This window comes from Terrapene carolina, unplaced genomic scaffold, assembly GCF_002925995.2.
Source record: "Terrapene carolina triunguis isolate 2854851 unplaced genomic scaffold, T_m_triunguis-2.0 Scaffold136, whole genome shotgun sequence".
Taxonomy (NCBI): Eukaryota; Metazoa; Chordata; order Testudines; family Emydidae; genus Terrapene; species Terrapene triunguis.
This window is the reverse complement of record NW_020664487.1, coordinates 1,380,637-1,405,342: the sequence shown is the minus strand read 5'-3', so window position 1 is coordinate 1,405,342 and position 24,706 is coordinate 1,380,637. Positions and strand designations below refer to the sequence as shown.

Sequence of the window (24,706 nt, the reverse complement as noted above, 5' to 3'; positions counted from 1 at the left end):
GCTACATAGATCCTGAGATTTCCATATATTTAGGGGACTGAACTCCTTGCCATTTCCCAGAGATGGGAAATTTCCACTCTAGAGATGATATTTTAATAGCAGAAATAATTGCAATTAAAAAAACAGCGCAAGATATGATGTATGAACAGAGTTTTCTCCAAATAGAATGTCTTTCCCCAAAGTTTTCAGTGAGGCATCAGCAGCTCTTTAACTGTAGAAATTGATTAGACGCAACTAGAAATCTTTATTTACTCATCAGAAGAGTTTATTTCCTGTTCTGCTTCATGGGGCTATCCTTTTCACGTAGTCATAATGAGGATGGTGTGGACATAAGGGAACGAAAAATCACTGATAGAAGGGATGGATGCTAACCTGAAGTGATGTTTCCATACCTTGCTTGTTCCTGGCTTGTAAACTTTTAATTTTAGAAGTAAAAAAAATCCTTTTTTCTAGAGATTTTGTTGTTGTTGGTGTTTAATTTATTGTTTTCTGAGAAAACAGCTGACTCTTCCTTGCTCCTTCAGAATGAGGAGATGGCTCGCCAGCTGGTGGAGCTGGGATTCCGGGGAAGCGGTGAGGTCCTGAAAAGGGAAGAGTTTGAAGCAAGAAAAGCGGCTGCAGAGGCTTCAAGGCTCTCTGAAAGAACCCAGCAAAAGTAAGTGTACGCATTTAATAGAACATCCAAAGTGTGGGATGGGGAAAAGAGCCCTCTTGATGATTTTTTATGGTCTTTATAATGTGCAGGGTGGGGCAGGTCAGAGTTTATGATTTCTTTAAACTTGTATGAAGATTAGGGCGTGGAAGAGCTGGAGTCAAGTTGCTATAAGGCCGCACAGAACTTAGAGCTCCTAATTTTTAAAACATAAATAAAAAATATAGACATATAAAGGGAATCCAGCTATAAAATTGGTGTAACAAATGATTAAGCAGTATCAATTTCCCTACTTGCATCCTGATTATATTCTGGACTAAAGCAGAGCTGACATTAAATTAACTTGGAACTCCACGCTGATGTTAATTGTAACTTGTTTCTTGCAGAAAAATCACTTACCCCGGATTTTAAGGCTGGGACTTCTCAGAGGTCTCTAACTGAGTTAGGATCCCAGGTCTTCCTGCATTTCAGTGGAATTTGGGAACCTAACTTCCTTAAGTGCTTTTGAAAATCCCTTTTCTCCTTTTATTTTGCAGCACCAGTACTTTCAGTAGGTGTTACTTCCAATAATAACAGGTCCTGCATTTGGGCAAATGTAATGTCATAATTCTACCTTCTAGATTATAAATCTTAGGTAGTCGATGATAGGTCTGTCCATCACCATGAAGTAAACTAACATAGTCAAAGTACAAGGACATATGAGGATAAAAGGCAAGACTAACAAATCTATAGAGAGAGAGAGACGGCAAGAGTTTGCTCTTTTATTAGAACATTGATTTTTCAAGTGTTATGGATAATTGATCTTTGGACATGCTATTCTTCCATCAGTGCACAAGGGGTTTACACAGAAAGGTGCTTTGGAGAAGACAGTTACCACACTAGTGGGCACTAGGAAATAATAAAAGCTGCCATTAAAGCTCATAAGAACAACGCACTTGCACTCTCCATGTGCTAGTGGAAGATCAGACTTAAAAACCGTGGTTTAGCTCTGTTAGTTAGGGGGATATAAACTTATCCTCAGGATATAGTCCATTTTACCTGGTAATGCAGATGTTTTTCACCAGATATTTAGATCTTGGAATTAATAAACTAGGACTCATAATTAATATGAAGAACTGCCAATTTTTATTGATCACTTTCCCTCTAGGTGGATGCATAGTATAGTGCAAACTAAATATCTAAAAATCATGTTCCAACATTTCAAGGGTTATTTTTATAAAATCTGAGATTGCGTCTGTGGGCAGAACCTCCCTATTACCTTTCTTTCAAAATCCTGGTCAGGAATATGGATGGGAGCTGAAATGAACTTTGTTTTTGAGTGTAATCTCTAGTATTGTCAATTTCATGTAAAAGATTAAGGAAGTTTGAAAAGATACCTTTTAAGAGATGTTACTTCAGCAACAATTATAATACTCGATGCATCAATCTTTAATTTATTCTTTCTATTACAACCCTGGCAACAGGTACATCCACACTTTAAGAATTGAATAGGGGAAACGTCTTTGGCTAGAGTGTCCCTGTGCCAGGAACAATACCTATGGGACAGGGACATGATCACTGAGAGAGAAGATATGGTCTCAGGGAGGTGGTCTGGGGGAACAACCCATACTGTGGATTGTTTTTTAGAGCCCAAGACTGAGGTTCTATGAGTAGGATGGGCTGCAACTCCTCTCCCTTCAGTAGTCATGGCCAAGGTCATCTCGGCCAGTCTCTCCCTGAGATCCAGCAGATGCGATTACTGGGAAATGTAGTTCCCTGAGCAGCTGTGACATGAGCTCTAGCCGGGGCGAAGCATGCTGGGGTTTAAGGGGACTACATAAATAGCATCCTTCCAGCAGACAAGTGAGGGATTGGTGGTATTAAGGCATCTCTGCAGGAAGTTATGGACAAGGAGCCCACTCTTTTTCTTTATTTTTTTCTTATGCGATAGTGTTTTTACTTTGTAAAGACTTTGAGGTGGACCTTTTAGCAGAAGAGCCGATCTAGTCTCAAAAGACTGGAAAACACAATCTCTAACAGGAGAAGTTTAGGTGTGAATGTGGCTTTATTTGATATATATATTGCCCTGCCCCATCTGTTACTTAGAGTTGTGAAAGTGCATGCTGTTCTGTGGATACTTGGATACCTGATCATATCATGTACTTGGCCTTTTTCCTTTCTGTTTTACCTCACTTTCTGTTCATTTGGACAATCTGTAATTCTTCATCTTAACCCCTTACTGACTTGCATTTTACTTGCCTTAAGAAAACAAATGAAAGGAACAGCTCTCTCTGGAATTTATCAAGTCATGATGTAGTGTATAAGTTAACTGAAGTACCACTTATGCATGATTATACAATACTGCCCTGTCCACATAGATATTCTTTAGAGATATCAGAAGTAAGATAAATTTGAATCAATTACTGCCAAATTAAAAATTCTGGTATTACACGTGAATGGCTAATCTTACTGTAATAAAGAAATAACTGGACAACTTAAGTATACAGTATATAAAGAGAAAATGCTAGTGGATGACAAAAGTTTTGGCTTCTTCTTCTTCTGATATCAAATAGAGTTCTTTAAGACATTTCCTCCACTGATTACTTTCCTATAGGGTAAAATAGTGCCTTTCTAAACCTTGTTACAAGACATAATGTGAATAGCCAATTTTGTTATCAAAATGGTAGTTAAATAACTCAATAGTGTGATGTTTATTCTTGGTAACTTCACTACTTTACTGAAAGGAAAAAGTGGCATATGATAAATTTGTTGCTAGATCATTAGATTGTTTTTATATCTTGTGTGGGTTAAGAGCATCTGTGCTGCATACTTACATACTACTGCACTCTGCTCAACCTGGTGGTGTTATACAGTAGTTTCCTGAAAGTTTGTAATTATCCCAGTCATAGGATAACTTTTTTCAAATGAACCAAGTTCATCGTGTTGCACATGGAGGAATTAATTCAGGGTCAATAGGGAGGTTTTAATGTTGGTGTAAAGACACATGCGCTATGCTGCACTATAAGCTTGGAGAACTCTCCGGCCTGTTAGGCACCAATGATCTTACTGTGCAACATGTGAAGTCAATAGCAACATTACCATTGACTTCAGTAGATCCGGGATTGAACCGCAAATAAACGTCCTATCTTTATTCAAATACTTCCTGAAATCTTGCTTATCTCCCAAACCATTCAATAGTAATCACCATGGAAAAATATTCCACTTGGAGAGATTTATAAAAGTAAATTTGAAACAAGAAATCTGTGATCCTACTTTTCTCTCCACTTCTCTCTTCTCCCCTCCACCTCATTGCATAATGTCTATCTTCCATCACCCTGATCCACCATGGTCACTGCTGCCTTTACTGTTTGTTCAATCTAACTTCAGTTTGTAAAGCCTCTCAGTGGGGACTTTTCTCAGGTCGGAGCTGGCTACGTTGCACTGCTCTGCTTGTGTAGAACAAATGGAAATCTAATAGTTCTGATCCTCCTCAAGCTTCCTCTACAAGAATCCCTGGGTGGTATGGAACCAGAGCAGTTCCTCTACATCACTCTTCTCTGGTGCCCAGTACCTAAGGTGTGACTGGGGCATCTTTATCTTCTTATGATCCCCCACTGCTGCTTGGGACAGTGGACTGCTGGGTCTAAATTAGAGCATTTTAGATTAGGCTTTTTAGAAAACAGTACTTCCTGCTAATTTTTCTTCTACTGCTTGACAAATATTGAGTACAACTGCATAAAACTCTCTGGCTACACAGAGTTATTTCCAGTGTTGTTTTGTATATGGAATTGTTCTCCTGAAAACCCTTAGTTTCATCAATAAATAAGTCTATCAACTACCTTGAAAACTCTCCCTCACTGGGACAGTGAAGGAAAAGCAAAAACCCTACCATTTCTCCTACAAGCACCAACTTTGGTGAGGTATGACATCTGCATGGGCTTTAAGTTGGAGTGCACTATTTAAAAATATTTTTCTAATGAGTTCATCCAAAACCCCCACAACTTGATGTATCTAAACTGCATAAATAGCCCTAGCTCTTTCACTCAAGGAAACCCTCTTACCTTGGTACAAATAGCTAGCATGGAAATGGAAGCAATGAAATGAGCTGAGAGAAAGCATTTCATGCTGTGTTGTGTGAATTACTGCTGGGTTTCTCACTTTAACTTTCAGTGGGGGTTAGGCTCCCAATTTCTTTAGAGCCCTTTGAAATCCTCAGCCTACATGTTTCACACTGGTGGCCTGACAGCTAGCATTTTGCTTAGCCGTGTGGAAGGTGCGATATAGAGAGTTTGCATTAGATTCTGGAGTGCAGTGTGGGGAGTTTTAGATACTGGCTAGCCATGCCTGCACAGGCTACCTGAAAGAATTCAAAGTGATAACATTTTCAGCAATACCGGGAGAATCTGCTTGCATTGGCAACATTTCTTACTACAGAAATGTTACAGGCACGGCTATACACAAGACTTGATACAAGCAAAAATAGAAGCTTGAAATGGTGGTTGGATTGAAAACATCTTGGTTTTCTCAACTGTCCACTCAATAGGGTGACCAGACAGTAAGTGTGAAAAATCGGAATGGGAGTAGGGGGTAATAGGAGCCAATATAAGAAAAATACCCCAAAATCGGGACTGTCCCTATAAAATCGGGACATCTGGTCACCTATGCTAATATGGCCATGAAGATCCTATGATTCAAAAAGATTCTTGTTTGATATGAAGACAAATAATAGAGGTATTGAAAATATCAAGACTTACATCTGGCAACCCTTGTTATATAAAGTAGTAGGTCACTAGCCAGAATACTTATCTGACCTTCTGATAGCTCAAAGTGCTGCACCCGCTTGTTGCCTGGAGGGAAAGGGTGATTTTTTTCTCTCCCTCTCCTCACTGACTGCTTGGAAGGAAGAATATAGATCCTGGTGGGTCTGATCCATCAACACTTCCTCACAGCCAGGGTCGGCTCCAGGGTTTTTGCCGCCCCAAGTGGCGAAGGAAAAAAAAAAGCTGCGATTGCGATCGGCGGCACCTCCACCGCGCCGTTTTCTTCTTCGGCGGCACTTCGGCGGCAGGTCCTTCCCTCCGAGAGGGACTGAGGGACCCGCTGCCGAATTGCCGCCGAAGAGCCCGATGTGCCGCCCCTTCCCCTTGGCACCTGCTTGCTGAGCCGGTGCCTGGAGCCGGCCCTGCTCACAGCCTTACATATGTCTAGCAGTATGTGCTGGGACTGGTACTTCATTTCCTCTATCAGGTCTGTGAACGCCTATATCTTTATATATATTAGCTTAGTTTCATTTTTCTAGGGGCTGATCCAAACCACACTGAAATCTGCGGAAAGGCTTCCATTGATTTTTCAGTGGGAGTTGGATCAGTCCCTTAGAGCATAGGCATCAGTTTGACTGTTTATAAACAGACTTATTTAAGTTCTTTGAAAAGTCAATGAATAGTCCCATGCAAACTTCTACTATGAAACTACTTATAGTGGCAGTAACATTATGATCCTCTGTACAGCATGAAAACCAGCCTTTCATATCTCTCAATGAGTTCCCCAGAAACGGGGAGATATTTCCCAGAAACAGAGAGATTAGGGTTACCATACATCCGGTTTTTCCCGTACATGTCCGGCTTTTTGGTAATCAAACCCTCGTCCGGGGGGGATTGCTAAAAAGCCGAACATGTCCGGGAAAAATGCCGGCCGGGCACTTCCCCTCCCGCGGCTGCTCTGCTCCTCCCCTGACTCTTCGGCTCTGTATAAGAGCCGAGCTGCCCGAGCGCCAGCGGCTTCACGGTTTGCCGGGCAGCCTCCAGACCCTGCGCCCCGGCTGGGCGCTTTTCCTCCCAGGCTCCAGCTGCGCTGGGGAAGCGCCGGCCGGGGGCGCAGGGTCTGGGGGCTGCCCGGCAAACCGTGAAGCCGGTAGCGCTCGGGCAGCCCTTTTCGCTGGGAGTGGGAGGGAAGAGGGGGCGGAGTTGGGGCGGGGCTGGGGGGTGGGGAAATGGGCGGGGCCAGGGCCCCGTGGAGGGTCCTCTTTTTTTATTTGTTAAATATGGTAACCCTAAGAGAGAGTGCCATATTATTGAGGTTGTCTGAGTTTCTGTGGCAGTAGATCACGTTTGCTGCTCCTTGTAACTGCATGCACTTGCACAGTTGAACTGTAAAATCATGTGGTGCTGGTAAATAGTACAGCTTCTTGTGGTAACCTGGTGTAACCCACACACCTCTGGGTGTGGTGTTTTGTCCCATCTAATGGCACCGAGACCACTTAGAGAGAGAGAGAGATAAATGAGTCTGCTCTACAGCCTTAGCTTTTAGCTCATGCAGTAGAGGCTCATGCACTAAGCTGCAGAGGTCCCAGGTTCAATCCCGCCTGCCGATGACCAGGGTCTCTCAGTGTTACACTGGCACATAGACTGAACATCCACAAAGTGAGTATCCATTCCTGTACCAGTGTGTAGCGACAGTTTAACAGTAACTTTTGTCTGAAAGACCCATCAGAATACCTAGACGTCTGTCAGGAGTTCTTCCTATTGTGGCGCTTCTGAATCAACTTGTTGTAAAAACGTGTCTACTTCTTCCAAGCTGCACAAAATAATTTCTATGAAAAGCTAGGTTCGGTAGCACAGATTTCAGAAAGCATAGATTACAATTGGACTGCCAGGCTGTGTTTTGCATATACAAGTTTGATCTGTAGGCAACAATGATTTCAGGACTCGCTTTCTTTCATGACATTGTCAACGCAGAGACAAAAGAGTTTTTAAAGGGGGATCCTCTTGCCCCATGATGATTCCCTCTTCAAAGACTAACGGTAAAGACACCTTGACTAAGTGGATAAGATGTTGAATGCCAGTATGTTATGAACTAGGTAATATTCCTGTGTTTGAACACCTCAGGACTCATTCAGCTAGAAGTGTAGCTGCTTCATTGGCATGTATCTGCAATATACCCTTGCCTGAAATCTGTAGGGCTTGTATGTGGAGTTCAGGCTATATCTGCACAAGTCATCTCTCAACATGGCATCAAGAGCAGCTGTTAGTTTCAGGAAGACAGTGCTTCAATCCCTATTTAATGAGCAGGGCTTCTCAGCCCAACTCCTCACAGAGGTCACTGCAAGCTGCACTAGTCTCCTGCAGTGGGGATGTGCAGAGGCAGTGTCATGATGGAGTAATAGGAGTTGCTTATCAACTTTTGTTCCCCAAATGCGTTGCATCCACACAGGCATGTTGACCCTTTGTTTCTGAGCCAGCTATTAATGTGAGAGAGAGGTAAGAGGAGAACTGAGCTGGGTGGGTTTTTATACCTTCAGTCTCTGCCGTGTTGGAATCAATCAAATTGCCTACAAGTTTCATGTAGTGATTGAAACTGGATCTGTGGCTGTGTTGCTAGGCATGCAGCTCTTGAAGTGTGCCTCTGTGTGAAGCAATACCTCTTTAGAGAACAAGAGTTACAGTTGGTAAATAATCCTCTCTCTTTCTCTCCCACACACAAACACACCTTCTGTTAGTTGCTTGTGACTGTAACAACTAGCGTATCACAGATAGCATATTCCCTCTCTGTCTTTGATTAAATAAACCAGGTTATTAGCAATAATATGCACAAACTGTATGGCGTAATGATCTGAAGTGCCAATATTGCTGAAACAGAGATTGAAATAAATCAGTAGGTGTAGTCAATGATTCAAGTTGAATTTCTGGCACGTGATGAGTTCATTAGTTACCGTTTCCTGCACTGCTGCCTGTTTGCTTTAAACTCCTACTGGTCACACTCTTTAGTATTAAAGGTGCATTATATTGTATAAAGGACTTACTAAATGATTAATGTTATAAGCATGTTACAGACATGAGTGGTATGTGATGGTTATAATCACATCAGTAGGAGGTAAGATGATAAATGGCTATAAGTAACCTATCAATCTATTGGACTTTCACAATTTTATAACCATTTATTATTAATCTTTTATTAAAGTACCCTTCATATGAGGTGTAACTCTTCCATCTATATTTGACCGTGGTTATGGAACAGATATTAAGTATTGAAATTGAATCCAGCAGATGCTTTGGCCTTCTCTTAAATTTAGCTGCTAATTATGACAGCAATTCAAACATAGGTACAGAGAGATTTCAGCCCTCTTTGTGCATTGTTTTTAATCGATCTTTTAATATCCAGTCATTAGCTTCAGTTTGCAATTGGTCCTGGAAAGTTTTGCTACTTATGGTTAATACTGGCCAACTTTACCTTTTGTGCATAAACTGGGTTATTGTAGTAATTACTGAAAGTGCAGATTATTTTATAAAGTGATCTGAATATCGAAAGGTTATTCAGATCTTCAAAGCTCTAGCCACAGGATTTTGCTTTTTACAAACATTTGTTGGATTTCTATTACAGATGGAAAATACAATATGCAATGTTGCAATACATGGATCTGGATGATCTCTAGAAATGCTCATGGACCAAAGGATAAGTCTTGAACATCACATGTTCTTAGCATCTGATCCAAATCCCAGTGAAGTCAATGGGAGTCTTTCCATTGACTTCAATGGGTTTTGGATCAGGCCCTTAGTTGAGCAGCGCTAAAAGCATTTGCAAAAAAGTGGAAAAATAATATTTGGCAGTTTTAGTTCAAATTAAAACACTTTGCATTTTTTCCTTTTTTGTGTTCCACAAAAAGAAACAGTTTTCCACATGCCATTCCGAAAGTATGTTCTTGATAAGAACAAAAAAACTTCATAACAAAAAAGGCAAACCACAAAGTCATCCGATTGAAAAAACCGTTAGAGTTGGTAAGTAGACATAAATTACTATGTGCTATTTGGGGCAGGGACTGTCCCTTTCTTATGTGCATGTACAGTGCCTAGCACAATTGGGACCTGGTTTTTGATTGGCCTCTAGGTGTAACCACAAAACAAAACGTAATAATAATTCTATATGAAACTCTAAATATGTAAGAGTTGGTCAGGTCTGACACGTGGTGCTGCTTTCACTTCTTTGAAAACACCAAACACAGAAATCTCTGACAGCCCACAAAAGCATTCTTCACTTCCGGGATGTTGTATGAGAAACATAAAGTTGCATTCTCACTACATGTGGTACTGCCACAGGCTGCATATTTGACTCCCACTGACATCCGTGAGTTGTGTTAGTGAATGGAGGGAAGGATATGGCCCATAAAATAAAATAAAAAAAAAAGCTTATTGGCTAAAAATATTTATTTTAGGATTTGGTTGTCTGGCTTTGACTCTATACCTTCGAATGCTCTAAGTTTCTCTCCTGATTGGGCAGGCTAAATGAGCAGCAGTTTGTAAGTGGTTATGCATGTTAAAGGCCAAATTCTGGCTTATTGTGTATGCTGATATAAGCTGTGATCTCACGGTCACTGGCACGTGAACCCGTTGCTGCACCTATGTGGTGCCCCATGGAAATCAAATGGGCACAGCAGTACCCTCATGCACTATCCATTTGCAGGGTCTAGGCGATACCAAGACATGCAAAGGATAACTGCAAATCTCCATTTCAGTTTTTGCTCAAGCTAGCAAGTCAGCAACATAGAGGGCATTGGGGGAAAGCTTTTCACCTTCCGTTTCACATAGCCATAGCCAACTCCATGCTTTGTACACATGCAAAAGATGCCATCAGTTTTCTCTTACAAAAACAAATGGGTTTAAGTAAGTTTTATGGGATACAAATTTCTCCCTACACAGGGCAAAACTAGGTCCTTGACTCTTCTCTTCCTCTTTTATATATATAAATAAAAATGTGGTGGTTTATATATATATAGATACAGATATAATGCAACCCACAAAAATGGAACTTGAAAGAAAAAAATGATGTTGCTTTTTCGAACATTGCCTTGGATTTTAGTGTTGTAAATCCTCCCACTGAAATAGAGCGGAAAGAATTAAACACCAGGACCCTGCATTTATTAGCAGACTAATTCTTTCCATATATTTCAGTGGATGGAAATACAGGAAATGCCAAATCCCAAAGCAGTTATACATGTATAATGTTAAACGGAACATCTATAAACCAAAACAAAATTATTTTTTGGGCAGAGGGAGCTTACGTGTATGCGGATGCTTTTAAGGGCTTTTTTTGTGACAATACCTAAGGAAGAAAAATGGAACTAGAGCAGATTTATAATGGAGATCCAGTCTTTGACTATCCCTCTATCTTCTTTCTAGCACTAGTCGGGGCTGTTGACTCTTAGCATGTGTGGTTAGCATAATTCCAGTACTGAATGCAGGTTGCACGGTGTTTACTGTGATTATAGGAGATCTTCAGTGGCACAAATGGCAGATAGATTTCTAAATCCCACAGAAAACCAGGAGCAGTTAAGCACTGAACTGCCATTTGTACCTTTAATAGTCTCTTCCCATGTGAATCAGTGGCTGACTGCTCCTGCGGAGGCAGGCAGAAAGGAAATGGGTAGGAGTCAAGGAGTCTGCTCCCACTTATATGGTCTCTCATTTGCAATATATGTTCAACTACATTCTCCCTGTATTGGGCTCCTCTTCCCAAACCTCCCTGGCTATGTCTAATATGCCCCGGGGTGGCGACCATATAATAGCTCATGTGTACAGGGACTGCTGCTCCCTTTATGGACACAGGGATGTACATTGCCTCAAACAGAATAGAGGGATAGCAGGACCTTAGCCTCTGCTACTTCCATTCTGGACCACAAATTGAGCTGGACACACAGAGGAGCAGACAATACCATTCTAAAGAATGGTACAGTGTGCACAGTACCACTGTACAGCAGGCCACTCTGAGGGTGTGTGTGTGTGTGTGTGTGTGTGTGTGTGGATAAACATCAGAATATTTAAAGGTTTGTTTTCTGAATTTTGACTTTTGCTCATCATGAGATAAATCATGTTCAGGAAAACAGAATAAACTACAACAGCATTTCCTAGGAATAATTTACAGTGGTCATTGTGACCGAGTGAAATTGCTTTTTCGGCAAGTTATTTAATTTTCCTACAGTCTCCACCTACTTTTCCCTCCCTGCAGGGAAAAAAAACATTCCTGAGCATAAACCAAATGGCAGGATTGAGGTAGATTTCTAAAAATTCTTTTCTTCTTTCTTCTTCTTCAGCATAGTTGCAGGAAAAAATCTGTACAAGATAGATATCTGTGCCTAACAATATAGTTTGAGGAATAGATACATTTTCAGAATCTCAAAGAAACATGAGAGGATGTAGCTTTCGATTATGCTGAGAGTACAACATTTTCATGTCTTTTAATGCTGCTTCTCTTTCTACATACATACTAGCTCTTTTTTGCTTGTGTTGTGACTTGAAATTTCAGTGATTCAGTCTTAAAAAGTGGGTGGGTTTTGGAATTTCCATTCTGCTTGTAAAGCAAGATTTGCATAAGAGATGAGCATGTGGATCAGTGTTGTCAAGTCCTCCCTGGTGTGGAGGATGCGCCGACAGACAAGGTTTCAGCTGCAAGGAATGCAAAGCACAAGGGTAGCATTGACAGTGCATACATTGTTTCTGGTGCAAGTTTTTAATTTTTTTAATAAAAAAAACCCCACCCCTCAATACACTTCCCTGCAAGTCAAAACATAATCACACCCGCAGGCTATTGCAAGAGTCAGTTTGCTGCTCCAGCCATGGTGAGTAAGGCCACGAGGCATGGGCAAGAGGTCTTGTGCTGCTGCTTTTGTGACAACATCCTTGGGATAAGAACTTGAGAAAAGCCCTGTTTCCCCTAGCAACCTGGATGGTGCTTGAGGACAGGCAGCAGTGTAAAGCCCCCCAAATAGTTTGTTTTTTACAAAAGTGGCACCGGGTTGGAGGGGGAGGGAGTCAAACAGGAAGCTGCCACCCCTCCCCCTTTTTTCAGTGCTGCTTGCAATACACGGTGATCCCTTCCAACCACAACCATGGCATGTTTGGGAAAGTGTGGTTGTGTGACCCAGATTTCACCAAACGGGGGGCGGATTACTTGTTGAATTGTTTGCTGTTTAAGCTAGCATTTAAAACTTCCCCCGTTTCCCTTAGGTGACCCTATGCAATTTCACTCTTCTGAGGGTAATAGCGGCAGCAAGGAACCAGATGCTGCAAGCGTCTGGGTACAGACCTGGTCTTTATGCTGCAATGCTGCATGCTGCAATGATGCCGGCAGAGTTAATACTGGAGTGGTGCGGGAAAGTGTCCTACCATGGTGGATGAAATAAGGCAGCCCTTCCCAGAAACCTTCTGCAAAGGATTGCAGAGTACCTCCATGAAAGCTTCCTAGAGATCTCCATGGAGGATTCCTGGGCCATCCCCTTGCACATAAACAGTCTTTTTCTGAGAGCACCCTCTGCGTAACTGGAGTGGCCACCGATACCCACTACACCTACATTTTTGTTCAGATTAAACATAAAAAATAATAGCATGTAACCCCTACAGTTTGATTGGAAAGGTGTATTCACTGGAGGTGCCTTCCCCAGCATCACGCTCTGCCATCAACTGGTCCTGTGAGGGGATGGGCTCCAGGGTTAAAAACAGTTCTTGGCTGTCGGGGAGAATGGATCCTCTCCTTGCCTGCCTCACATTCTTCTCCTCCACCTCCTATTCTTCCTCCTCAACAATGTCCTCCTCGTTGTTGCTCGACGTCATCCGGGCCTCCTGGGAGGTATCCATGGAGCGTGGTGGGGTCTCCGCTGAGAATTGCATGGAGCTCCTCATAAAAGCGGGCATGTCTGTGGGGCAGAACCAGAATGACTGTTCGCCTCCCTTGGCTTCTGGTACGCTGCTGAAGCTCCTTTATTTTCATGCGGCACTGCTGCGTGTCCCTGGTGTAGGCCTTCTCCCCCATGTCCCGCATGATCGTGGCATAGATGTCAGCATTTCTACTGCTGGATCGGAGCTCTGCCTGCACAGACTCTTCTCCCCACAGAGCAATAATATCCACCACTTCCGGTGTATTCCATGCTGGAGTGTGTTTGCGGCCTTGAGTCTCCATGATCAGCTGTGCTGGCGAGCTCTTCACACTGATCAGACCTGGAAATGAAAATTCAAAAGTTCCCAGGGCTTTAACAGAGGAGTTTCCTGTACCTGGCTCCTGTGCAGTGGAGTTGAAAGCGCTCTCCAGAGCGGTCACAGCGGAGCACTGTGGAACACCTCCTGGAGGCCAATTCATTTGAATTACACAGTGCAGTGTCTACACTATCCCCAGGTCGACCTGTGGATGTTGAATCAAGCACTACACCTCTCATGGAGGTGGAGTACAGAAGTCGACCTTCCAGGCCACTTAGGTCGGCGGAAGGAACTCAGTAGTGTAGACACATGTTATTAGATCGACTTAACGTGGCTTATGTCAACCTAAGTTTGTAGTGTAGACCAGGCCTAAGCTGAGGAACTTTCTGATGGCTCTAAGTGTTCATGTCCTTAACTTGTTTACTTTAATACGATATTAAATCCTTTTTGAAAAGGGACAGGTGTGTTTGTGTAGCTTTTTACTCTAAGTAGTGAATTAGTTACATTAGAGGAAATGTTTTTGCACCTGGGAATGGGCAGTGATAATCAACATTCTCTGCTTAAGAATGAATCAGTCCTGTTTTTTTCTTTTCTGCTTTTTTAATTCTGAATAGTTTCAGGAAAGGCCCTGGGAATAAATAAATGAAATGTGTTTAAATAAGTGTTGCAAAATATTTCCCTTTTATAGGGATTGTTTGTTTTTTTTGCAACAAGTTAATAATCTTCAAGCAGATGAAACCAGAGTACAGGAAATAATTTGTGTGTCGATTTCTTCAGTTTGTGATCCACTGGCTTAGATTTCTGATGTGGTGATTTATGTGCATAACGCTTTTTAAAAATCTGTTTCCCTTTCTCAGTACTTGGCTCTTCTTTCTCTTTCCTATCTTTTATTCTTTTGAGATCCACTTCTTTTTGGTGCAACTGTGCTGGAGCAGTAATGTTGAAACTTGTAAAATGACTCTGATTTTCCTTTCATCTTCTCCCTGAATCAGCATCTTCAAAGAGAGCCAAAATTCTGCAACTTTTTTAGCAAAACAAAGGAACAGAGCAACATTCCGCCTCCCAAAGTACATCTGAGGACTTGAGCCTCCTGTGAGAAGACGATGCTGAGCTGAGTCAATCCCATAAGGTGGAGTGAAATGAGAGGAGCAGGCAGGCACTGATGGGCTGGATAGAACATTGTGCTTGGCATACCTCAAACGGCATTGAACAAGTAGCTGTGAAAAGATACTGGGCCAGATCCTCTGCTTGTGTAAGTCCTCAGCTCTGAAGCAAATGGAGCTACCCCAGTTTACACTAGCTGAGGATATGCCCAGAGTGTAGAGGCTCCTTTCCCCACTGAACTTCTCCCCTTTGGTGCCTTATGCTGGGAGTTCTGGCTGTTTAAACTTTTTTGTACATTGACATTCTTCTTAAAGGGAAGTTGACGCTCATTAGGTATGTGTCCTTTCAAGAGCTGGATGCAGCCTGTGCAATGCCACTAACTGATGACACCTAAGCCATATGCCATCAAACAGGAGGAACTGATCTGCCATGTACATTGGCCAAACCGGACAGTCTCTACGCAAAAGAATTAATGGACACAAATCTGACATCAGGAATCATAATACTCAAAAACCAGTGGGAGAACACTTTAACCTGTCTGGCCATTCTTTGACAGACCTGCAGGTGGCTATCTTAAAACAGAAAAACTTCAAAAACAGACTCCAACGAGAGACTGCTGAGCTGGAATTGATATGCAAACTAGACACAATCAACTCAGGGCTAAATAGGGATTGGGAATGGCTGAGCCATTACAAACATTGAATCTATCTCCTCTTGTAAGTATTCTCACACTTGCTTCTTATCAAACTGTCTGTACTGGGCTATCTTGATTATCACTTCAAAAGTTTTTTTTCTCTTACTTAATTGGCCTCTCAGAGTTGGTAAGACAACTCCCACCTGTTCATGCTCTCTGTATGTGTGTATATATATCTCCTCAATATATTTCACTCTATATGCATCCGAAGAAGTGGGTTGTAGCCCACGAAAGCTTATGCTCTAATAAATTTGTTAGACTCTAAGGTGCCACAAGTACTCCTGTTATTGATGAGGTTTATGGCATCTGACCGGAGAACCTAGCCTCTTCTGCACATTGGTTAGTGCTGCCTAGTGGAGTAGGGGGTTACATAATGTTTTCATTTGTCTGCCAGACAAACAATGTCACTCTGTCTAGAGATGTCTTCTTTTGGGGGCCATTTGGAACAGGTTAGTGTTTTTGGATATGATATGCGGGTTACATACTTCCCCTGTTTATATTTCTAGGACCCAGTTCTTCCCTCACATACTTGTATGCAATCCTGTGGAAGCTGTGTGTGAAATCTAAGTGATGAATGGGGCTCATAGGACCGAATCTTTTTCTCACTTACACCTAGGGTGACCAGATGTCCCGATTTTGGGGTCTTTTTCCTATATAGGCTCCTATTACCCCCCACCCCCGTCCCGATTTTTCACACTTGCTGTCTGGTCACCCTACTTACACCCCATGTACCCTTCCTAAAGTCAAGGAATTTCCTGGGGTGTCAATCAGGGAAGGTTTTTGCTGACAATGTGTATTATTATTGTATATCTATAGCTTGCAGAGGCTTGAGTGGAGATTGGGGGCTCATTGTGCGGGGCTGTGTATAAATACATAGCACAGTCCCGGCCCGTCTGTGCTGGCCTATCTGTACACATTCTGGCTTTTTGAATTCTTCTGGACAGGTGCTAAATCAGTGGTTCTCAACCTATTTACCATTGTGGGCCGCATATGTGGCCCACAGTGTGTTATGTGGGCTGCATCCAATGCTACCTGTATGGCCCTGAGGCTGTCACATGGGCCCCAGCTCTGTGCTGATTGGGCCACAGGTTGAGAATCACTGTGCTGAATCATCACAACTAAGCTTGCTGAAGTATCTGACTTTAAAGTAATAAAAACTAAAGACAAATAGCATTGGCAGGCGCAAGACGTGCCTCACCATGAGAGGAGGGAGTAGACTCTTTCGATGCATGCACACGGCTCATTCTGTAGGTGTGTAGCTGCTGTGGTTTATTATCTGTAAGTCGTCCAAGTAGGGAACAAGTGTACTGTAATTAACTAAATAAAAAGCAGCCCTTTATATTCTGCCATCATGATTGTTCACTGGAAATCAAGATTTCTCTCCAGTGTCATGAGAAAGGAGTAAGTGGGAGTTGGCCTAATTGCCTTTGAAAAGCCCACCCTAAGTTCTTTTTTGGAGACTTTCTGAACATAAAACTATGCCACTTTGATTTTTATCAGCCACTCTATATTCACCCAGTGTTTATTTTTTGTCAGGCTGTGAAAATTCTAGTTGGTGAAGCTCTTCCACTGAAACACCATCTAGATATGTGCTGGGAAAAGAGGAATGGAGACGGCTACCAGTGTTACCACTACAGCCTCGAGTTCTGCTGTCTCTTTAACTTTCCCTGCAGAAGTGGCTCATCTGTATGTGGCACCACTTGCTGTATCTGGATGTGCTATATTTGGACTCAGGGCAGCAATTCCTTTCATTGAATGGAAGGTGATTCTCTAACCGGGTGGAATCTTTTCGGCATGGTAGATTAGTGAGATAGGCAAATGAACTAGAAGCAGCACTGGTAATGGATGAGCCATTGTTGGCAGAGGTGTGCAGGACTCCAGCGGCCTGTTCTTGAGAGGCGCTGAGCAGCCTCAAATCTCACTGAAGTGAATGGGAGCTGTGGTAGCTCAGCACCTCTAGGGATCAGGCCCTTCAATCATTACAATTTCAAAATGTCTAAAACATTCTCCTCCCAGCTCGATATTCCTCCACCCGCTAATTCTGAATGAAATATTTCCTTTTACAATCCAGTCCTGTGAGCTGCTGAAAGCCCTCAACGTCAATTGAAGTTGGTGCAGCACTAGGCAGATTTGGGCCCATAGTGAGGGAATTTTGTTTGATAGAAATTCTGATTGCTCATTTGAATTGTTTTTGGTCATGTTGGGTTACTCTCTAATTCTGAGACACCTGAAGCCCGGTCCCAGGGTAAATAGTAATATTGCATTTTAAAGGAGTGGTGTGTGTCTGTGTGCGTGTGGTGGGGCGCAGGTTAGCTGCTTTTTGGAATCGATCTAGTTTGTCAGTGTCACTTTCCCAATGGAGACATTGGGTAAATATGGGTAGTGAATCTTGGGTTTCGGCAGTCTTGTACACACTTACCACAAGTGTGCGAATTACAGAAACCACATATTGCCACTATACTGCCTTACCTAGCCAAAATTAGATTAAATTTAATGTCATGTTTTCCTTGCAGTGGGATATCACTCTTACTACTATGCAATTTAAATAGCAAAATAATAATTCATTTTAGGATCTGATTTCTCCTATGCCCCTAATTCATTCAGTTCCGGAGTTTCATGTAGGGTGAAATTTATATATTTTTAGGTTATGGCGCAGAACACTGACTAGAAAGACATGTGTGCACACAACCCTTCCCCCCAGTTTAACACATCTGTAACTAGTTAAATTTAGCTTCTTTTGGGTTCTTAACTATACAGTATCTCTGTGTAATGCTGGAGGAGAAGCTGGCTGAGGCTCTGCAGCAGACCTAAATTACAACTCCAGCTCCGAGGAGGAGAACTGGAGCAGAGAGCAGACTCCTGGGGAGCAGAAGACTACTCCAGCCAGGTAGGGCTGGGAAGGATGAAATTTGGACTCTAAGGGCTTTATTTTGATTGGCACAATTTATGATGATAAACCAGGATATTACTGAAAGAAAAGAGCCTGTGTGGACTTTGTAAAGAGTCCAAGATGGGAAATTGAGGCAGGGTGTGGCTGAGCTGCCTTGGCCATTAGGGGATGCTACAGGGCAGGCACATCTTTTGACAGTAGCCCAGTGGCTATTGTACTTGCACCTGGCTGGGTCTCCCACAGATCGGGTGAGTGCCCTGATCATGGGGCTATTCTGAGGTGGGGTATGCTTTGTCTTCCTTGGTGTCTCCTTAAGTTTTCTCAGAACTGACACGTGTCCACAAAAGTTTCAGTTTTGGTAAATCAGCATTTTCTGACAGTTTCATCAGAAGATTCCCAACCTACTCTACAATTAAAATAATGCCTAAATTAAGTGGAATTAGGGCTGTGGGAGGTAACATTCTAGACTCTCAGAAGGACAATAGTTGCATGTGGCTTGAATTTGTGGTTTGTTTTACTTACTAATTGTTGTTGCTTCTGGTTGTAGATTTATAAATGAGACCTGATTCCAATCTCACTGGTATAAATCCACTGACTGCAGTAAAGTTACTCCTGGTTTACAGTAGAGATCAGAGTTGGGCCCACAGTGTTCTTTCCTGAAATTGCCTCTAGAGATCCCGTCTCTCGGAATTGCGTGTGACCCAGAACCATTAGAATATGTTAATAGCCTAATTAGATTTGAGTCCAACATCTGTGCATTAGAATGCTGAGACCATGTCTGTTAAGAGAGACAGCTCTTGTCCTGTCAATTACTGTTTGTTCTGCCTGTTGGGCTCTCGACTAGATGCTTATGCTTCATTTCTTTCTGTGGTGTTAGGTTTTGTTGTAAATACTTCTAACCTTTTTTGGCATTGTGCGTATGTTACAGCAGTAATGCTTGAGAAAGCACTTATTGTATACCTCCATCTTTAGTGGCATAGAGCTTTCCAAAAAGAGAGAAAAAATTACCCTTTGGGCTAAAGCTTCTTCTCATGCTTGTTCTTAGCCCAGAGGAACTGTTTTCAATGAGGGTGGCTAATTAATGGCACTCTTTGATCACCAGTTATGGAACAAGATGCTTCTAGCCTGGGACATTTTGCCAGATATCTTACTAGAAACAATCCTTTAATTGACTAGCGTGTATTTTTATCTAGTAAGTCATACACTGAGGTGGTTATAATTTAAAACAAACAATAAAGCTATGATTTTCTTAACCCTTAAAGCACTCAGATATAAGAGTGTAAGGTGAAGTACAGCAGCTAAGTTAACTCAACTGCTGTCCCTCTTCTTCTTCACAGCAGCTTCCTTTGCTCCCTCTCTGCCCTGGTCTATCCCATGCTCCCCTCCTACCTCAGAGCCCTCCCCTGTGACAAGCTACAGAGGCCTCCCTAATGCTCCCCCCTTGCCAGAAAGTCATACTTCTTGAATACCTTATCTTGGCCATAGACGTGCCTCATTGCTCGTAGCTATCCTGGGATATTTACCAACATCTCTCCACCCCCCCACCCGTCCCGGGGTTCCCCTCCACAGGCATAAGGTACCTCTTTACTGCTTCAGAGTATGAGAGATGGATTAGAAGTGGTAGTCCAGAAGATGCTCTTTTCATTGAGTATGTATGCATTCTGGGATTGGGCTGTGGATCTCATTTGGGGGTGGGGTTCCAGATAAGCACCTAAGCTTTAAATGCTGCTCTGAATCTTCTGATGTTATCTCTGCTTCTAGTGATAGTTGATCAACGTATCATGGGAGTCATGATCTTATGGCTAAAACATTACTCAGTGTCCTAATCACAAGACAGCTATTGGAGACATTATAGGAACAAACCAAAGAAGTCATTGCGATCAGTTGTCACTAAGCACTGTAATCTGTCGAAGAAAACTGAAATCTATGCTTGTTTTGATGAACACTGACTGCATGCACTGCACAAACAATGAGATTTAACTAGTTTTGCAGTGGTCCTAGGTCTAGGAGTTAGTGATCGCACAAGGCAATGTTCAATGATGAAACAATTCTTGGTAAATGGTAAAAAGTATCATTTTAAGCTATAATGATCACATATAATGCCCAAAACTATAATAGTTCCTGCAGAAGCCAAGTTCCTATTATGTCATATTGCGCAAAGTTTCAGGAAGAAATGGACTACACACACATGTGCCGCCTTGTTCAGTGTAGGCTGTTGAACATGTTTCCATGAACACTTATGTGGTAGCCTTAAGTACATGTACAATGAGTCAACTTTTCATGTGTTCTTATTTTTGAGATTACATATATGCTGCCAATAGCACATCTGCATGCATCTGGCCACTTGCCTAGGAAAATCTACTGTCCTGATTAATTATGAAAATCTAACCTTGAGTGTTTCCTATACTGGAAAAGACATCATATATATTTTGCAAACATTTTGCTGTTTTTTTTATTAAGATGTGTGTTAAAGGGAGAACAAAATATTAAACTGTAGATAACAGGCCAGACCCTGGCACCCATTGTAGCTTGTTGCTTGCTCTGGTGTAAAGTAGCTATAAAGCCAGCTCATCTAGCTATCTGGGGACTCTTCCGGCATAGGGGGATCCTCCACATGGCTGGCACTACACTATCTCCTTCAGAGGCAGTGTCTTGATGGGGGCAATGGGAAAGGGTGCCTGGTTGGAATAGTGCTGCACCCCAAACTCTGGCTGCTTGGGATCACAGGTAGCTGGAAGTAATGCATCTTAGCGCGGCACTTGAGGCTTATGGGTAACTCTTCTCCACCAAAGAGTTAGAAATTAAAGCGGAACGATCATAGTGACTCACTCATTCTTTGGCCTGAAATCACCCACTCCTTCCCTAGAGTCTGTGGTTCTCAGATGACCAGTGACAGGAAAAGCAGGAAGAAAACGTAAGCATCAGTAGCAGAAAATAGCAGCTTTTGACACACGGAGTTCTTGTGACTCAATGCCCCGGCTGTCATGGCTGCTGCTAAATCAGGCTGGGCTGAATTATTCCAAGCTGTACATTCCTGTGCTATCCTGGAATGCCTCCATTCAACTGCAGACTCCAACACCTTCTGCAGTTCAGAACTGTCACAAGGAAGTAAAAGGAAACACAAATCTTATGGCACATTTATACTGCAATCCTGGGGCAAGACTGTCGCTTGAATAGATGTGACTGAGCTAGCATACCCAATGACTGCAGTATAAAAATAACCTTAGATATGGCATGGATGCTGCTTCAGGATACAAGAATACTCTCAGAAGGCAGGAATACCTCTGACCAAAAAAGAACCAAGAAGGAAAGAAGTAAGCCAGTATGGCAAAATGGCAAAGTTCAAGACGTTATTTGAGCCAAAAAGAGAGCCTCCAAAATTTGGAAATCTTATGTTAGTGAAGCCAATAGACTAGAGCTCAAATTACTGCAGGCAATATATAATGGGGAAATTAAGAGGGCTAATATGGATTAGGAAGTGAATATCTAAAAGGCATAACAACAAGCAATTGTGTAAGTACATCAGAAGCAGGGAGCCTGTGAAAGAATCCACTGGATCACCAGAGGTTAAAGCAGGCAATTAAGGAAGATAAAGACATTGGTGAGAAGCTAAATGAGTTCTTTGCATCAGTCTTCACTACAGACGATGCTGGGGAGATACCTCACCTTTGCTACCAGAAGAGAGCAGGCATTGTCGGAAACTGAGGTGTTGGAAGAAAGTGATAAAAATTACAAAGCAATAAGTCAGCAGGCCCAGCTGATGGACCCTCCCATCAAAGAGTTCTCCTGGAAATAAAGAATGAAGCAACTGAGCTGCTTGCAAAAATATGCAATTGCTTATTAAAATCAGCTACTATCTTGGGTGACTGGAGGGTAGTAAATATAAATATTTTAAAAACAGCTTGAGGGTGATTTAGGAAATTATAGACCAGTAAGCCTTACATCTGGTAAAGTGCTTGAAACAATCACAAATCGAATAACAAAACACCTGGATGATCATGATATGATAGGGTCTAACAAGCACAGTTTCTGTAAAGGAAAATCATGTCTCTCTAATTTCTCAGAATTCTTTGAACATGTCAGTAAAATAGAGGATGAAGGGAAGATAGTTTGACATAATTTATTAAGACTTTTTAAAAAGGCCTTTGACAAAGGTCCCTCAGAAAAGGCAACTAAAGAATCTGAGTAGTCTTGGGGATCAAACTGACTTACCCCCGCCTCCCCAGGAAACAGTAGAAATAAATGGTCAGTTTTCATCTTGGTAAAAGGTGAACAGCAGGGTGCCTCAAGACTCCATATTGGATTGGTGCTAAATGTTTTTCAATGATTTGGAAAGTGAGATAACAAAATTATTTAGATTAGTCAAGTGCTGAGAAGACTGTGAGGGGCTGGGTTAATATACTGGAGGATGAAATTCAGTGTTGATAAATGGAAGGCTAAAGCATATAGGAGGGGAAATTTTGAATGCCTAATATACCTTGCAGGGCTCCACATTAACAATATCAATTGAGGGGAGTCTGAGTGGGGAGGAAGGGAGGCAGTGAAGGAGCATTACTGTGGACAGCTCAACTAAGACTTCTGCTCAGTGCAGCTGTGGTCAAAAAACCAAAATGTTATGGTCTTTAAAGAACAAGGTGGAAAATAATGCAGAAAATGTTGTAATGCCATTATAGAAATCAAGGGTTCACCCTCGTGGAATACTATATTCAATACTTGTCACCCCATATCAGGAAGGAACTCAAAGGGATTTAGAGAAGGATGGTGAGAGATTTTCCATGCCCCTACTCATTTTCTTGTGTAGAGAGATTTGAAAGATTGGGACTGTTTTACCTTGGAAAGAGGATGAACAAGAGGTTATGTGATAAAAGTATATAATGAATGGTCTAGAGAGGGTCGGTCCGGAGATTCTGTTATCTTTATCTCATAGTACAAGAACAATGGGACATTCAGTGAAACTGAGGTGGCAAATTCGAAACTGATTGAAATAAAATAAACCCTGAACTTTTTAGCACCACATGTAATTGCTGTGGAACGTATTGTTGCCACCACCATCGTGCCAACTCCGAAAGGGACACGGCTTCCTTGCAGATCAAGGGCCCTCTGGACTGATCTCTAAGTAGGTTCTTAAAGTGATCTGTACACTTGCCACCAACACGCAGGATACCAGAATGGCCCTTTCACATGGTTTCAATGGTCATTTTTTGCCTAAGCAGCAGAGAAACTCCAGGCTGTATCAGCCACAAGGACAATTGACCAAATCGTTGCAGGTGGTTGGCTTCAGTATAAACAACCTCATGACACAAATGTATTGACACTGGAGGGCAATTCCTTGCCACAGGATGCTATTAAGGTCAAGAATGTAGCAAGATTCCAAAGAGAACCATGTATTTTATGAGGATAACAAGAATGACATACTGCATTTCCTGCAATTGCTGTCAGTCAGGCATGCAACGCCTGGGTATGTGTATGTCCAAGGAGTTCTGTGGATCTGACTGGGAACAAATAGGTTATTTTTCTTTTCTATTTATTCCTCAGCGCCTGAGCTCTTTGTAGGTATTATTGTGCATGGTTCTCTTCTCTGGTGCTAGCTTTGTGCTGAGTTAAAGCTGCAGAGGGGGCTCTGTAATCCAGGAGTTGCAAATTAGGCATACTCAGAGCATTTTTTCTATTTATTTTCCTCCCCCCATGTTTTCTTTCTGCAGTGTAAAGATGTAGATATGAGCAAAATTGAGCATGTGAAGACACCAGGTGTGAATATGTACCTGTTACTGGAAGAGCAAAATTCTTCTATCATCTGCTAGTGGCTGTGAAGGTGCTGAAATCTCTCTGCAGTTTACCAGTACTGCAAATAAGGAAGCAGTGTGGGCTCCACGGTTTATAATTTGAGTCAAAGCAAATAAGAGGCTCAGTCTGCAGTCCAAGAGAATGATTTTGTAGATGCTCTAACTTGGCTTGCTAAGATTCCAGCTTTTACTTGAGTTACTGGAATTTTGTCACAGGTTTCTTCCAAGACAGGTACTTGGCAGGCAGTCTGTGTCAACTTCAGTCTCTTTACTCGTTTTCTATGCTCACAAGCTCACTGCTGCATTTATGGGATATGTGAATGTAAATATACTATGTATCAGATGCGTGATTTTGACCATCTGCTATTACTGTCATTTATCATACTATCTTTAGCCTTCAAGAAATGTCACAATTTTTAAATCCGTGGAATTGTGTGACTTTAACATCGCTGGCGACTAATAGAAAACTCAAAGATGCTGATGGATGTTTTCATTTGGGAAAATGTGTGAACAAATCTTAATCTGCCCTGTTATGACATAAATTAAAAAAAAAAAGGGGGTGGGGAGGGAAAGAAGGCCAGAGGGACCATTATGATCCCCTAGACTGATGTCCTGTATAACACAGGCCATAGGACTTTCCCAGTGCTT

The 24,706-nt window shown here is 42.1% G+C and overlaps 1 protein-coding gene across 1 annotated transcript in view; it reads left to right on the top strand.

Moving 5' to 3' along the window:
* CFAP299 (cilia and flagella associated protein 299) overlaps positions 1-24,706 on the top strand; it is a 392,772-nt gene that overhangs the window by 8,667 nt on the left and 359,399 nt on the right. The window contains exon 2 of the mRNA XM_026653347.1: positions 525-655. Within this exon, the coding sequence (XP_026509132.1) occupies positions 525-655 (131 nt within the window). The remainder of the gene's footprint in view (positions 1-524; positions 656-24,706) is intronic.